General features: G+C 37.0%; 1 protein-coding gene across 1 annotated transcript in view; it reads left to right on the top strand.

Moving 5' to 3' along the window:
* The window catches only part of LOC121424120 (organic cation transporter protein-like), a 31,240-nt gene extending 16,589 nt beyond the window's left edge, over window positions 1-14,651 (top strand). Inside the window, exons 5-12 of the mRNA XM_041619719.1 lie at window positions 4,845-4,999; window positions 5,647-5,815; window positions 7,418-7,559; window positions 7,880-7,980; window positions 9,189-9,403; window positions 12,590-12,698; window positions 13,049-13,258; window positions 14,147-14,651. Coding sequence (XP_041475653.1) covers window positions 4,845-4,999; window positions 5,647-5,815; window positions 7,418-7,559; window positions 7,880-7,980; window positions 9,189-9,403; window positions 12,590-12,698; window positions 13,049-13,258; window positions 14,147-14,246 — 1,201 coding nt within the window. The 3' untranslated portion in view covers window positions 14,247-14,651. The remainder of the gene's footprint in view (window positions 1-4,844; window positions 5,000-5,646; window positions 5,816-7,417; window positions 7,560-7,879; window positions 7,981-9,188; window positions 9,404-12,589; window positions 12,699-13,048; window positions 13,259-14,146) is intronic.
* Window positions 14,652-16,083: the final 1,432 nt, after the last annotated feature.

Raw genomic sequence — 16,083 nt, 5'->3', positions numbered from 1 at the left:
AAAAAATGACAACCCCAGGTTAGAACTCATTGATTAATATAATACATTAATACAGCAGAATCGATAAACAGTTCATTTCATTTCATGAAATGAAATAATTGACTGTTAGGACTACCCTTTCAAATAAACAAAAAAAAAACAACTTTAAGCTGCCGATCGAGGAAAATAGGACTGAAAAAAATATTGCCTCCCCCCTATTTGACGAAAGTTGGATCCGCCGGGAGGGAGGCAGGGGGCACTTGCACCCCAAAAACAGGGAAATTAATATTTTCCAAAATGGGAAAATTCCTTTTTCAAAAATAAATGTGCCGTTTTTTATGTTTTTTCGAAATAAAATACTCTTTTTAAAGTATACAAGTTAAGTTAAGTTTTCAGGCTGGAATATTGCACATTTTCAGCTTGCGCTTCGCACTCTCATTTGATTGGTGAAATATGCATCCTAAAGAGGTCACTAAATGCTTTCGTTAACAGGTCCTTTTCTGGTCAGTATGTTTAAGCTCGCGTTTTGCGCTCGTGTTAATTCTTTTGTTAGATGCACATCTTTTTAATGACAGCAGAAATCTGCTCGAATTTTAAAAAACTTATTTTCATTTTTTATTTAAATACCCTAAAGTTTTAGCTTGTGATTCACGCTCGCAACACCTCGCAATAATGCCATTTTAAGAATAATTGACCACAAAAAAAGTTTTACAACTTCACCTTTGAATTTGTTTTACCAAGCCGCTCGCTCATATACTCTCTCCCGAAAAATAAAGCCTAATTATACATTTTGCCATAATAAGAAGTCACTTCAAAAAAGTTTTTCTCTACTTAATCACTATCAAACACAATGACTTCAAGCAGATGATAATCTTAAGGTGAAAATATCACCAAAGTGCCCATTTTGACGTATGAGTTTCATTTTTGGCTTTACCCCCAACGAAAATTCGTTCAGCCGCCCTTGCCTTCCCATCCTCATAATAATTGAACGGCAACAGTGCCCCCGCCCCCCTCCCCTTGCCTCTGCTTTCACGGTTTTCATTTTTCGGATTAACGAACCTTATTTTGTTTTCGGATTAACGAACCTTATTTCGTTTTCGGATTAACGAACCTTATTTCGTTTTCGGATTAACGAACCTTATTTTGTTTTCGGATTAACGAACCTTATTTCGTTTTCGGATTAACGAACCTTCGGAAAAACGAACCTTATTTCGTTTTCGGATCAACGAACCTTCGGAACAACGAACCTTATTTCGTTTTCGGATCAACGAACCTTCGGAACAACGAACCTTATTTCGTTTTCGGATTAACGAACCTTCGGAACAACGAACCTTATTTCGTTTTCGGATTAACGAACCTTCGGAACAACGAACCTTATTTTGTTTTCGGATTATCGAACCTTCGGAATAACGAACCGTCGGAATTATGCCACAAATGTTCGGATTAACGAACCCTTTTTCGTTTTCGGATTAACGAACATCGAGGTATAGGCAATTTACGTGTTTCGGAATTACGAACCTTCGGAATAAAGAACCTTCGGAATTACGAAGCTTCGGAATTACGAAGTGTAACCGGAAATTCTGCCTATATCACAAAGATAGACTTGCTTAAAGGATATTGGCAAGTGCCACTGACTGACCGAGCCAAAGAGATATCAGCCTTTGTTACACCTGAAGGCTTGTTTCAATGCAAAGTCATGCCTTTTGGAATGAAAAATGCACCAGCAACCTTCCAAAGGTTGACAAATCAGGTGATTGCCGGACTTGACAATTGTGTCGTATACATTGACGACATCCTAATATACAGTGATACTTGGAATGATCATCTGAATCATTTGCGAGCACTGTTTGACAGGCTGGACAAAGCCAATCTAGTAGTGAATCTGATGAAGAGTGAATTTGCCAAGGCAAAAGTCACATATCTTGGTCATGTGGTTGGTCAAGGGCAAGTGCTACCAAGAGAAGCCAAGATACAAGCTATCTTAGACTTCCCAATTCCCACAACTAAGAAAGAATTGCTCAGATTCTTAGGTATGAGTGGCTTCTACAGGAAATTTGTTCCAAATTTCAGTACAGTGGTTAGTCCTCTGACAAACCTGCTGAAGGCAAAAGTGAAGTATGTTTGGTCTGACGAAAGTCAAAGATCGTTTGAGAAATTAAAGGCCATTTTGGTGAATGAGCCTGTTTTGGCAGCTCCAAACTTAACAAAGCCGTTCAAAGTAGCTATTGATGCATGTGATGTTGGAGTAGGAGCAGTATTGCTCCAAGAAGATGAAGAAGGCATCGAAAAACCAGTGTGCTACTTCTCTAAGAAACTCAATCGGTTTCAAAAGAAATACTCAACTATTGAAAAAGAGGCCCTGAGTCTCGTACTAGCCCTTCAGCAGTTTGAGGTGTATCTAACCAATGGAGAGATTACAGTCTATACAGACCACAATCCTCTTGTGTTTTTGGAGAAATTCAAAACAAAGAATCAAAGACTGTACAGATGGAGCCTAATGCTCCAACCATTCCCTTTGAAAATTGTACACATAAAGGGAAAGAATAATGTAATTGCTGATGCTCTATCAAGAGTATAAAAAGTGAAATTATTCATGATTTTGACCAAGTGTGTCATTTGAAGAAAACATCTTTGATGTTCATTTATTTTAACATGTTCGTTAAGTACTATATCTTTGTACACGATAACTGTAAATGATTTATCAAGATGACTTTGAACAGTTAAAAGAAAAAATAATCATAAAGAAACCTTTACTACGGTAAAGCTTTCTTTTCCCCGGTGGGGGAGGTGTTACATATATGAATAATTGTAAAAGAATTTTAAAAGCAATTACATTTATCTATTAGTTATTTCCCTTTAAGGATAGCCAAGAATTGTAAAGAACATTCCAGGATGTCTTTTTATTATGCAGGCCTTGCCTATTTTTAAAGGCCAAGGAGTTTTATTGTTGAATAAGGAAAAGCCAAACAATAGAATTGTATTGGTAGTGGAAATGAATAGGCTTAGGTATTTTGTTTACACTGTTGATTTCAATGAGGTCATTCAAGAGTGTTCTGGATTTTGACTGCTCCTGAAAGGAGAAAGTTCTTTTGGAAGACAATTCTAGAAGCTTGTAGATTAGTCGAAATTTGAGAATGATCTAGAACACTTGTAATTAGTATAAAGCTGCAGATTTTTCAAGATGATCATCACATCATATTAGATCACACCATCACATCATATGAGAGCAGGAGATCACATCACATCATATGAGATCACTTCACCAGATCAGATCAGAGCAGTTTATGCATCAATGAACTGTTTGCAGTTATTTTGAGAGAGAAATTATCAGTTCTCATCGAGATCATCAACATCATCAACCTGTTCAATGAACACGCTTCAACCCATGGATTGCTGAAATTGACTGTTAATCATCATCAACATCGTCTTCACGGACATTTCAACTCGTAGCAGTGACTCTTATTATTCATCGGACTTCAACATCAGTTTCATCATCGCCATCATTGTGAATTTTCGCCAGTCAACTGGGATTTTTATCATTTGGATTATTACTTGGATATAGCATCATCACTTCGGGATTTTACATCGGACACTTCAAGAGATTTATGTAAGATCATTATTTGTTTTATTTTATGTATAATTATTTCCTGTAATAAAAAAAAGGAAAATTCAAACTTTATATTTAAAAATCTTCTGTTATTTGTTGCAGTATCGTAACAATATGTAATGCTTCTCCCGTGAGCTTGTTTTATTCAAAATTGTTCATCAAATTGTTTGGACTTTTAAACATGATTTATTAATGATGAGTGTGAGCAGATCTTCTGGGCAGTGGTGTGTTGTGTGTGTTTGTGTGTGTTGGGGAGGGGGAAGTTTGGTCTTTAAGCATTTTTATAATAACTGATTTCATTGTTTTTTTAAGATATATATGACTCATGATTTTATTAAGTTAGTGAAAAAAAGTGATAATATGAAGTGTAAACTATTATATATAATTTGAAATGTTAAATTGAAATGTTATGTAACTTTTTGTTCATGAAATCAGAACAAAAACATTATTCAAAACAAAAAAGTGTGTATTTTTTTTTGAGGGGTGACTTGGAGGGGGTGAAAATCCCACTATTCGTGCATTGTGTGAACAATGTTCAGTGAATCCCTTTGTTTTTCAAACGAGTGTGTGCGTAGATGAGTGTGTGTGTAGGTATCTCAACGTAGTGGGTGTGTACATGTGCGTGTGTGTGGGAATACGGTATTGAGGTTTAGCCCTATACATAACGCCTCCCTCAATCACACACATAGGGAGATGGCAGATGAGGGGAGGGGGGGGGGATTGGGAGAAGCCATATCCCCCTATATTTTTGGCTCATCACACTTATAATACCTTCATTAAAAAATAAGTTGATTCAACTTGAGGACATCTTACCCTCCTGCACTGCAAAAAAAAAACACCACCAGTGTTGATTAAACACCAGCCCGGTATCTATATCGGAAAATACTACGGAAGTGTTAAAAACATTGGTTTAACACTGATTAGTGTTAGCCTAAAGCCGAAGTGGTGCTGTTTCAACTGTACACTTCTCTGGTGTTTTCCTACATCGATATCGAGCTGGATTTAGATTAACACTGGTATTTTTTGCAGTGTGTCAAAATAACCTGGCGTCGCCCCGGCTTGTCCCATCCGTTCGGGTCGGGTTGTTCCGTAACCCGATTTTTCGGATTAGAGGGGGGGCCTTTTCTCGAAAAGTCGGGTTGCACGATTACCAGACCCGACGCGAAGACCCGATTGACTGAAAGAAGCCTGTCATACCTGACTTGATTGACTTTATTGATCTAAAATGTGAGAAATTATTGTCAAAATACTTTTTCAGATTTGGACGGAAGCCAGTTCTCGTCATCGGCATGATATTTCGTATTATCTTTGGGTATAGCCTTGCACTAGTTCATAACTACTGGGCATTTGCCGTGATAAGATTCTTCAACGGAACATTTCAAATAGGACCCTACATCCTTGCTTATGTGCTGGGTAAGCTTGTCAATTTAAAATGTCTACATCAAAGAGAGATAAGGGATTGAGACCAAAAAAAGAGGAGAGAGAGAAAAAAGAGAGAAAGGTAGAGAGACGATGGAGAGGGGGGGGGGGGGGGGAAGGGAGAGAGTGGGGGCAGATAGGTACACTATAAATGTAAATAGAGAATAATTTGAAAGTTTTTTTTAAAGGGCCAGGATAGTTTTTTTCTCAAAATTTCATAACTTTGTTATTCTTTTATGGATTTGTATAAGACTTTCACAAATGCTTTAATCGTCTTTCTAATTGTTTATCTATTGTCTTTTTATTGGTTTGTTTTATACGGTTATTTATTCATTCATTTTTGGTTAATTAATTATTTAATATTTGTTTATTAATATGTTTATTTATATCTATTCATATTTCTTGGGTGAAAACATTTCTTTCTTTCTTTATTTCTATTATTGTTATCATTATTTTTCAGGGGAGGTGATATTAAAACAAATTTGAAGTTAAAGTGGCCTTATATCCATAAATATCATGAACTGAAGGCGCTAATTTTTTGTTTTTCTTTGTGTGCCATAATGCCTCACGTTTTTATAGTGATACACTTTTTCTACTTGTTTGGTGGTTTTGATCGTTTTTTATCCCCATCTTTTTGACAGGCACCGAATTTGTGGGAATCTCTAAACGCAATATTTCAGGTTTGTTTTTCAGTATTCCATACGCAATGGGATACATGATGCTTGCCGGGATCGCATACTTGATTCGAGATTGGAGACTTCTACAAATCGCTCTGATTACACCTTTATTTCTTTTCTTTATCGTCTTCCTGTAAGTTCACGATTCAAGACTCTACTTTCGTTTCCAACCCAAACACTAAAAAAAGGTTTACATAAACTGAAGTATTTTACTGTTGGAAAATGTCTCCATAAAAACAAAACAAATTCCTGCAGCAGAGTTTCGGGAATACCTATAATCTAACTAAGAGAACATGAAACTTAGAACTTTCCTCTAATAAAACTATTTTTCCTTCCTCTAAAAAAGACCTGGGGCCCGTTTCATAAAGGACTTACAACTGTTGTAACTTTGCCATTATGGCAACTACCATAATAACAGGGATCAGCGGCGAATCAGAAACAAAATTGAAGTAAAGGTTCCCATGGTAGTTGCCATTATGGCATAGTTACAACAGTGGCAAGTCCTTTATGAAACGGGCCCCAGGTCTGCATGTTAAATTGCAGAAAATGTCATGTTTCAGTTTCAATTTTATGTCATCTGGTCATAACAATTAATAGAATGATTCGATAACTTTTACATGATTTTCTTTTTCATAAAAGATGTAATATGTGGGTCCTTCAATTATTTATGTTCAGTTTATTATCAGTTCTAAACATTTCAGGAGTCATAAATTTTTAGGACTGTAGGTTGACCAGGTTTGCCAGTTTTTTCGTCAGCACTTGTAATCTCGACGCGAGAAGGCAATGGGAATGACGATATAATAGGCTCCTGGAGGCTTGAATCAGATTCCAAATCTTCTTCTTGTATTTTCCAGAGTTTTTTCTCAATTTAAAAGAAGAAAAAAAAAGCTTCTTTGAAGAATCCTCTCGGCGAGACTCTAACCTGCGTTCATGAACTCGACTGCAGGATGTTGGGCATACTGATTGATATCCTTTAGTTTTCCTTGAATATTCATGATGCGTCTAGTCTGACTAAATAAACCATATTACCATGATTACATTTATATCATTCCCACTGCCCTCTCGCGTCGGGTGCACAATATTTCTGACCCCCCCCCCCAAAAAAGGCGCCCGCGATTCCGTCAACCACCACAATACAATTTGCCTATAACCTGTCCTAGTGAGAACGTCGTATGAATCATGTCTAGGTAGTTTTCTCTCAAGGACGTACGGAGGGTTTAAGTAAATTTATTGAAAATGCCTGTCAAACGACAAAGGACAGCTGGGAGGTCTTTGTCGAAAATTGGTGAATCAAAACAGCAGTTTCATCCTGGATTCTGGACAAACGTTTGCAAATTTTTCGTCAGCTCCGAAACTTAGGACGAAACTGCTGCTCTGGTTTCAACAAAGACCTCCCATCTGTTCATTGTCATTTGACGGGCATTTTCAATACATTTACTGTGTTCTTGAATCCGTAGTGCGTTGCGGAGCGGAAACTCCCTACGACCCTATACCAACCATTAAACTATATCCAGAGAAACCCGTTGTGCGTGTCTGTGTGTTTTACCCGGGTTGTTAACTTTTACTCTTAAAGTCAATCACAGAATCATGATCATCATAGTTTTTATATGTGAGTAAAAGTTTTATACCATATACCAGTGAAACCATTAAACCAATGTACCAGTTGGGTCATATACTTACCACACCCCGTCGACAAAACTCTGTACTAATTCCTGGGCAACCACGCCCTATATAGTTTCCTCCCAGAGTCTCCGCGGTGGTTATTAAGCCAAGGCGAGACCGAGAAAGCAAGGAAGATAATCCAACACGCTGCCAAGGTTAATAAAGTGCAGCTTCCAGATGATTTCCTTGACGACCAAGATGATGCTAATCAAAACGTGAGTTTAGGGCCTATCAGTTTCAGCTACAGAGTTTAAGTTTCATTGTTCTTATTTCCAGCAAAGAAGTAAAAATCAACATTCATCATGAGCAAAGAAGACATTTAGAGAAAAACAGATCCGATGAAATAAAAATAGAATTATAAAATCAGAATGTAGAAATTATAATCAGGCTAGCAAAGTGAGATATTTTTTCAGTATCTCCCAATTTTGCATAAAAGAATAATCATAGGTTTTTGTTATTTTATAAGTCAATTTTATTGGGCTAGCTGTTCACACATTTTCAAATATTTTTCCTTTTACATGGCTGTATGCCTCAGTTGGAATATGATGAGAAAGAAACAGAAAGGAAGCCCAATTTTACAGACGTATTTCGTCATCGCAGTATGTGCAAGCGAACAATCATCTTAATGTATGCATGGTAATTATACAATCTTTTATTTGAAGGCCCGAATTCACACAGGTGGATTTTGCAAAGTGCGCTTTTGTGAATTCGGGCCAAAGAATTTACCCTGAATAATAATTGCAATAAAGATCTTTCCAATAACCACTTGTATCGTCAACTATTCTCGCCAACCATTTCAATCTGAAACTCTGTATTAATTTCTGAATGTCGATCATTCCAATACCACCATCCTCATATTCCTTTACAATTGTCATTCTCTTAACTTTGTCAAAGATTTTGCTTTATTGAATTTGGAATCAGTAGGGGGTGTCAGACTAGTTCTTAACTGTACTATGGATATTCACATGATAGAAAAATGGTTTGTTAACAAATTGCCAAAATTTGATGTTGAGATTATAAAATCATGGTGACACTTGAAAGAATCCACACAAAAGATGATTTGTTATCGAACACACAGATTTTATGGTATAATAAATATATTGTATATCATAATGAACCATTTTCTACAGAGAATGGTATGCTAGCAAAATAATTTTTCTGAAAGATATTTGTATCGAAGGAAAATTTGTATCTCTTACGAAATTGAAAGAATATTTTGAATTATTTGAATTATTCTAAACTACAAAAGGCGATACCAAAAAGGTGGTTGAATGATTTAACAGATGGTATTACTTCGGACATTCCGAAAATATCACTGAAGGGAAAAGAACTTAAGTTATGTTCCAGCAATCTTACTTTACCACACTTTATTAACACATGACAAAACAAACGACGCTCCTACATACTGATATTGTGTCCCCCCTACTATTTTGGTAGGGGGCCCCTGGGATTTCCGCCCATGTCCTCACTCATCTTCTATAGGCCCTCCATTATTCTCCCGCCATCATTCACCCCCTCATATTCCCAACCGTTTTGCAGCCCCCTGACTCGCCACCCCTTCGTCATTACATCATTTCGAACGAATTTAGGGCAGGAATATAACATTAAACCACACGAGATAGTCCGATGACAAGTTCAATCTCTTAGACAATTGATAAAGCTAAAAAATAAAGAAAAACAGCTTGTTTAAAATTTCAAACAACCAGTTTCAAAGTTTAAACAATATAGTGATGGGTTTAATATAGACTGAAATTGAAATAGAAATTAATCTATAGTAGTCAAATTAGAAGAGTATTAAAAATGTACATTTTCATAATCCATATTCTTTTCTTGATAAAATTCAGGGCGGTGTGTGCCATGGTGTACCACGGGTTAAGTCTGAGCACTTCAAACCTTGGTATCGATGTCTATCTGTCTTTCTTTGTCTCTGCCGCCATTGAGCTACCAGCCTACATCCTCTCCATCTTCATTGTAGAACACCCGTGGTTTGGAAGAAAGAGAAGCACGGTCATCATGATGTTGTGTGGAGGGGTAGCGTGTGTTCTTACCATCTTCATAAGTAAGCTATGAGGTTTTTTTCGGGGAGCTTTGTGCCCGACCAGAAACCGGCATGGCATGCTTTTGCTTAAATCTCCATTCTACACACTACGAAATAAAGGTTAAAAATTGAACCCCAAAAGGTTGATGCAAAATCAGCACCCTGTGGGTTAAAAAATTGAACCCCTGGTTGGGGTTCCTTTTTGCACCCTGCTGGTTCAAAACTGCATCCCCTAGGGGTTCAGTTTAAAATTTAAGGGTGCAGTTTTGAACCCACAGGGTGCAGAACTGAACCCCAACCAGGGGTTCAATTTTTGAACCAATAGGATGCTGATTTTGCATCAACCTTTCGGGGTTCAATTTTGAACCTTTATTTCTTAGTGTGTAGTTGACCATTTTTTAATTAAATGAACTGGAAGATTTATGCAATTCAGTTGGATTTTGATGGAGCAATGGCAATGACAGTTTTTCTCGATACGCTATATCTAGCCCCTTGGGTCTCATCTAATGAAAGGTTATTTTTTGACAGAATGTTACCCTTGAGCCCGGCGCTTGAGTGAGCAATGTCCGTTTTTGTATAACGCTCGCAGAAATCGGTTTGCGCAGAAGTGCTCATTTTCACGCTGTGTTGAGGAAAAAAAATCGAAAACAAACTGACCGTGTGGTACATGTCATACATTTCTTTTGCATGTTTAGCAAATTGAAACAAATAAAAGAGACATATTTAAACATTTTGTAGCAACTTTGCCACCTAAATTAATATTTCAATCCTAAGTAAGTACAACCTTTGCTTTTTTGTGCCAGCTAGATCCGAGGACATAACTGAATGTGAGCAAAAGTTTATTTCAGACATCTCCAGCATTCTTCACTACTCCACACTTTTCCCAAGCTTGACAATGATTAACAATAGGAAAATAAAACTTAAGCCATTTCATGTGAATCACAGCTCCGTGTAAAGCAGATATCATCACGATAGCCTCGGTGTGTGGGGGGGGGGGGGGCGTAAAGGCGCTTTATGAAGTTTTTTGGGCAAGAAAACAATTTAAAAAGGTAAAGGATATCTTCAAATCAATCTTCCTTGCTATGTGTTCGTCATGATTAACCTCTACTTTTATTAAAATAAACCATTTTCAAGTTCTGCGCAAATCATTTTATTTCACGAACTTTCAAAAGTATGTATTGCTCACTTAAGCGGAAACATTGTTTGATAGTGATAGTCATTTGCTTAAAAAGATCTGAACTAATGTTTAAATGTGGAGAAAGCTTCAGGATATTACAAATATAAAGTGCGCATCAAAAAAAGTTTACACTTAAAAAAAGTCTTGTAAAATTATACATTTGTAATATCCTGAAGATTTTTCTACATTTTAACATTGGTACAGATCCATTTAAGCAAAGGTCGATATAACTGTCGAAAAATATTTCCCCTCGAGTGAGCACCGCTTACTTTTGAAAAGTTAGTAAAAAATGATTTGCGCAGAACGTTAAAATGGTTATGCGAATAAAAGTAGACCTAATAATGAGGAACACGTGAAATTTAGCTAGTGAAATTGATTTGAAGATATCTTTTACCCTGTTTTAACTTGTTTCCTTGACCAAAACACTCAGAAGAGTGCCATTGCGCCCCACCCCACTCACCCACACATCGAGACCAAAGTGACGATATTTGCTTTACACTGAGCTGTGATTTTCATGAAATGGTTTGGGCGTGAGTTTTATTTTGTTAATTATTGTCAAGCTTGGGAAAAGTGTGGAGAAACAAGTATTAAATCTAAAATGAAATGTAAACCCACTTCAAATAATAAAAACTTAGTGAGAAAATGTTGGAGAGTGTCTGATATAAGTTTTTGTTTTGGATTTATAGTTATGTCCTCAGATACAGCTGGCATAAAAAGGGTAAAGGTTGTGCTTACTAAGTGTTAAAATTTTAATTTTGTCGGCAAAATGCTTGAATGTATCCATTTTACTTAAATTGACTCAAAGTGCAAGAAAAATGTATGAGAAATGTTTTGCAAGGTAAGTTTTCTCCTTTTCTCCGTGACACAACGTGAAAACGAGCATTTCTGCGAGCTTTACAAAAATGGACAGCGCTCATTCAAGTGTAACTTTCTGTCAAAATTTTTACTTTCATTGGATAGATGAGACCAAAACCCAAGAATATATATATAAAAAAATACCCACATGTTGTATATTTTTTAATTCCCAGGGCTTTTTCAAAGTGTAAACTTTTTTTTTTGATACGCACTGTATAATTTTACAGGATTATTTACAAAAGTAAACTTCATTTCGATACGCACTGTATTGGCCTATACCCCAGGGATCGTTGAAAGAATCATATTATTTTCTTAGGGTGTTGAGCAGGATAGCTTCAATTTGAAAAAAATCAAAGTTTACAAAACAAATAATTTACATAATAGAATGAACATACAGTCTAACTTACAGGGATTTAAAATAAGTCCACATGGACTGTAGTTAGGGACCAATCGAATTCCGGATTTAGTTTGAATCCTTAAGATTCATTTTTAAATCTCGAAAGTTTGAAATATAAATCATTTGAGATTTAAATTCAAGTCTTTAGGACTAAAACTAAATCCAGAAATCGACTGGTCCCTAACTACAGTCCAGCTGGACTTATTTTTTAAATCCCTGTAATTTAGAGTGTACATGTATAACAACTGAAAGTATGAGGGTACAAGCAAATGCTAAGGGCCTATCATCATGCATTCGTTATGATCAGCATCAGTGGCGGACCGTGACCTGGAGGAGGAAAAGCATTGGAGGGGCACAGCATTGTTCACCAAGAATACAGTGCCCCTCCAATCAATTGTCTCCTCCGGGTCACCGTCGGCCACTGATCATCATCATCAACATCATTATCATAAACATCGTAATCATTATCACCACCACCATCATCATCACTATCATCATCAATGACTATCATCATCAACATCATCATCACCATCATCATCACCATCATCATCTTCATCACATCATCACTATCATCATTACCATTGTCATCATCACCATTTATCATCACCGTCATCATCACCATCAACAACATCATCATCGTCGTCATATATGCATCGTTACCATCCCCATAGTCATCTTCCTCCTCATCCTCATCATCATTACCGTCCCCGTAGTCATCTTAATCATCATCATCATCAGCGTTTTTTCTTATATTGTTCTTTAAAAATTTCCCGTTTAGCTCCTGGTCCGGTGAGAGCTGGAGTAGCCTTCATTGGGAAATTCGGAATCTCAGGGGCATTTAATCTCATCTACCTGTTTACCTTAGAACTGTATCCAACAATATTGAGGTAAATATATCAACAGAGAGGGGAGGGGGTGGGGTAGAGAGAGAGCGAGATCGAGTCAGGCAGAGAGGGAAGGGAAGCGGCCCGGGGAAGCGGACAGGCAGACAGACATAGAGACAGACGGATGGATGGATGGATAGATAGAGTGAGTGAGGCAAACAGAGAGAAAGAAGGGGCAATGACGATGAAATGATTTTATATTTTAAATCAATCGATGTGATATTAAGCCAGTTATATTTTTGGGGTTATGGCCCGGGTTATGAACTTTCCCTTTTCTATACATCTATTAATTTATTATATTTCCTTACTTACTGTACTGCTATGATTTTGTTGGTGCAATTATTTCTATGCAGGACCGTTGGATTGGGAATATGTTCCATGGCGGGTCGAATTGCTAACATGCTAGCCCCTTTGGTACTGCTTACCGGAGATCTTTGGATACACTCTCCGCTTCTCATCTTTGGAACCTGCACAGTCCTCTCCGGTTTATTGTGTCTCTTCCTGCCGGAGACCAGGGGCAAAAAACTACCAGAGACTGTGGAAGATGGCGAGAACTTTGGAAAGTAAGCAAGCGAAATGTCGGGCCTTCGCACTCGAGTAGTCAGGAGTTTATTTTGGAGGAGGTGGTATGAACCGGGTGCAAGGTGCGAAGCGCGGAAGCTTTTCGTTTGCCATCGAATATCAAGCAAAAGGCCTCTCTTTACTTTAATTGGATCTTATTCAGTTGACTTCTGTGTGATTAAGCGTCTTAAGAAGTATATGTACAATGTTCACACGATCGGGGAGAAAATGGTGCAAGCAGAAGTAATCAGGACTGACAAAAATTCTCACTTCTTCAGTGAAATCGGGAGCCGCAGAAACCATATACAAAATTGTGAAAATCATCACCCAAATTATTTCATGTGAAGCCCAACCCCCCCCCCCCACTTTCAACACCTCTTTATTGCCCCTGATCAATTGGCCGTGAATCATTGATCGTTACTACAGGTGGCTATCAGAAATAAAATTGCTGATAAGCTTCATTAAGTGGGGCCCCGTTCTTCCCCGCGCGAAGCGCAGAAGTGTTGTCTTTTATTAAATTCGGTTTAAAAAATAGACCTCTAATATCTTTCAAGCAAATTTAAAGCTTCGTAATTAAAACTTCGATTTTATAAGGCAACGGAGTAGATCAGGGTCGGCGCCAGAACTAACGGGGAGTGAGACGACTTAAAAGAAGCAGCATGGTTTGTTTTGTTTCTATTTTGTCTTTTGCTTTGATTTTTTTTTAGATGTACAGTATATTCATCATGTCTGCCATTGTTTTATATTCTCAAACTATCCAGTTAGTATGATCAATGATGTAATAACAATTATCAAATTTTAGATGAGTCGATTAATATTTTAAGTTTAGCATTATGTTGCCTTTTTGAGTATTAATTTTAACAATTTCTCACCTATTTTATTTTTTGCAGAATTTCAGACACCAATGGAACAATATCATACCCAGTAAACGGCTTTTATGAGTTGGATGAAGATGACGTGAATGACTCCTGTAGTGTACAAAGTGTTTAGGTCAGACTTCCGATGCACGTAGTTTTTTCCACCTGCCTATATTTCACCCTACATCTCATCGGGTCTTTCAAAATTGGGTCTAAATGGAAATTCGAAATTCGGGATAGGCCAACGAACACAGAGAGCGTGAACACTAACTTTTCAAATTTGAATTTTGCGAACAGCGCGTCCAATGGAATATGATATGGGTAGACATAGGTGTTTAAGATGTTAGCATTAAAGGAGAAGTTCACCAATAATATCAGTTGGCTTAAATGAAAGCAAGAAATATAGAAAGAATATTAATAAAGATCTTATGAAAATCCAGTATCGTATAAAAGAGTTATGAGTATTTAAAGTTTTTAATTTGTGACGTCATGTGCAAGCAGCTCCCACATGATAAATTTCATTTTGTAATAGAACATGATGAATATTTTTTTTTCTTCCAGAAGAGCGTATATGAAATATTATGTCTGATGATATGTCACACGCCCAAATTTTTTTTTTCGGGGGGGGGGAGAAAATAACATTCAAATTTATATCATACGACATGAGGGAGATGCTCGTCTACACACTAAGAAATAAAGGTTCAAAGTTGAACCCCGAAAGGTTGATGCAAAATCAGCACCCTATGAGTTCAAAAATTGAATCCCTGATTTGGGGTTCAAAAATTGAACCCTGCGGTTGGGGTTCATTTTTGCACCCTGCGGGTTCAAAACTGCACCCCTAGAGGTTCAATTTTAAACTTAGGGTGCAGTTTTGAACCCAAAATCAGGGGTTCAATTTTTTAACCCATAGGGTGCTGATTTTGCATCAACCTTTCGGGGTTCAATTTTGAACCTTTATTTCTTAGTGTGTATGACGTCGCAAAATAAAAAAAATAGAAATCAATAATTACTTAGGCCTACTCTATGACGGAATTTAAAGAAATATGTCAAATACTTTCAATTTCATTTTTCTTAACTATCATATTTTTGCATGGTGAATATTAACATCAGTCAAGTCGCAGAATCAGTATAGTAGGGGATCAGGTGATCGCCCCTCTGTTCTTCATGTGATTACAAAATCAAGAAAGGCTAATAAGAAGCGATCAAAACAAAGGAAAGTAAAAGGAATCCAATTATTGAAGCAAGAAAAATGGACAGTGCCGGAAAGAAAGTGCAGGGTTTGAAATAATAATAAATGTTAATTTTCACTCGTGGAAGGAAAAAAATCCATCTGCTGATCGACTCGACCCCTGTCAGAATAGTGAATCCCTGGGTATTTTGCTATACATTTGCTCCATAAAAAATTTCATCCCCATTTTTTTATGGGCACTTTTTTATGAGGGGAGGCATTTTTATATTCAGTTTTACTTATTAGACCCCAACATGAGCTTCCCTATTTTTCTTTCTTTGTTGAATGCGCTTTGTATCTTTTGAGAAGGTGCCGGAAAGGTGCCCTATATGAATGAAATATTTTATCTTTATTTGTATATACTTTATGGCCATGGGAAGCGGGGCTGCTGGGGTGCTGAAGTGGGGGTGCTGCGTGTATTATTCTCCACAGGCAGTGCCCCCAGGTGTTCTGAAAAGATGTGTGTAAAAATTGAAAACTGTAACCAAAATGACCTTCAATTTTAATATTTAATTTTTGCTTTTCATATTTATATAAGTGCCCACAGTATAAAGAAAATCGTTCATATAGGGCCCTGCTATACTTGTCAGATTTTTGAAGTAGATCTAATGACATATTCGAAGAGAGAAAAGACATTTATCGGTGTGTAATGTATGTCTTCAATAACTCAAATTCTTGATTTAGATCATAATCATTTCTCGTTAAATCAATACCCTGATTTTGAAATCATTCTCAATGCATG

This window comes from Lytechinus variegatus, chromosome 11, assembly GCF_018143015.1.
Source record: "Lytechinus variegatus isolate NC3 chromosome 11, Lvar_3.0, whole genome shotgun sequence".
Taxonomy (NCBI): domain Eukaryota; kingdom Metazoa; phylum Echinodermata; class Echinoidea; order Temnopleuroida; family Toxopneustidae; genus Lytechinus; species Lytechinus variegatus.
Note: the sequence above shows the minus strand (reverse complement) of the source record. Positions and strands in the feature narration are given on the sequence as shown.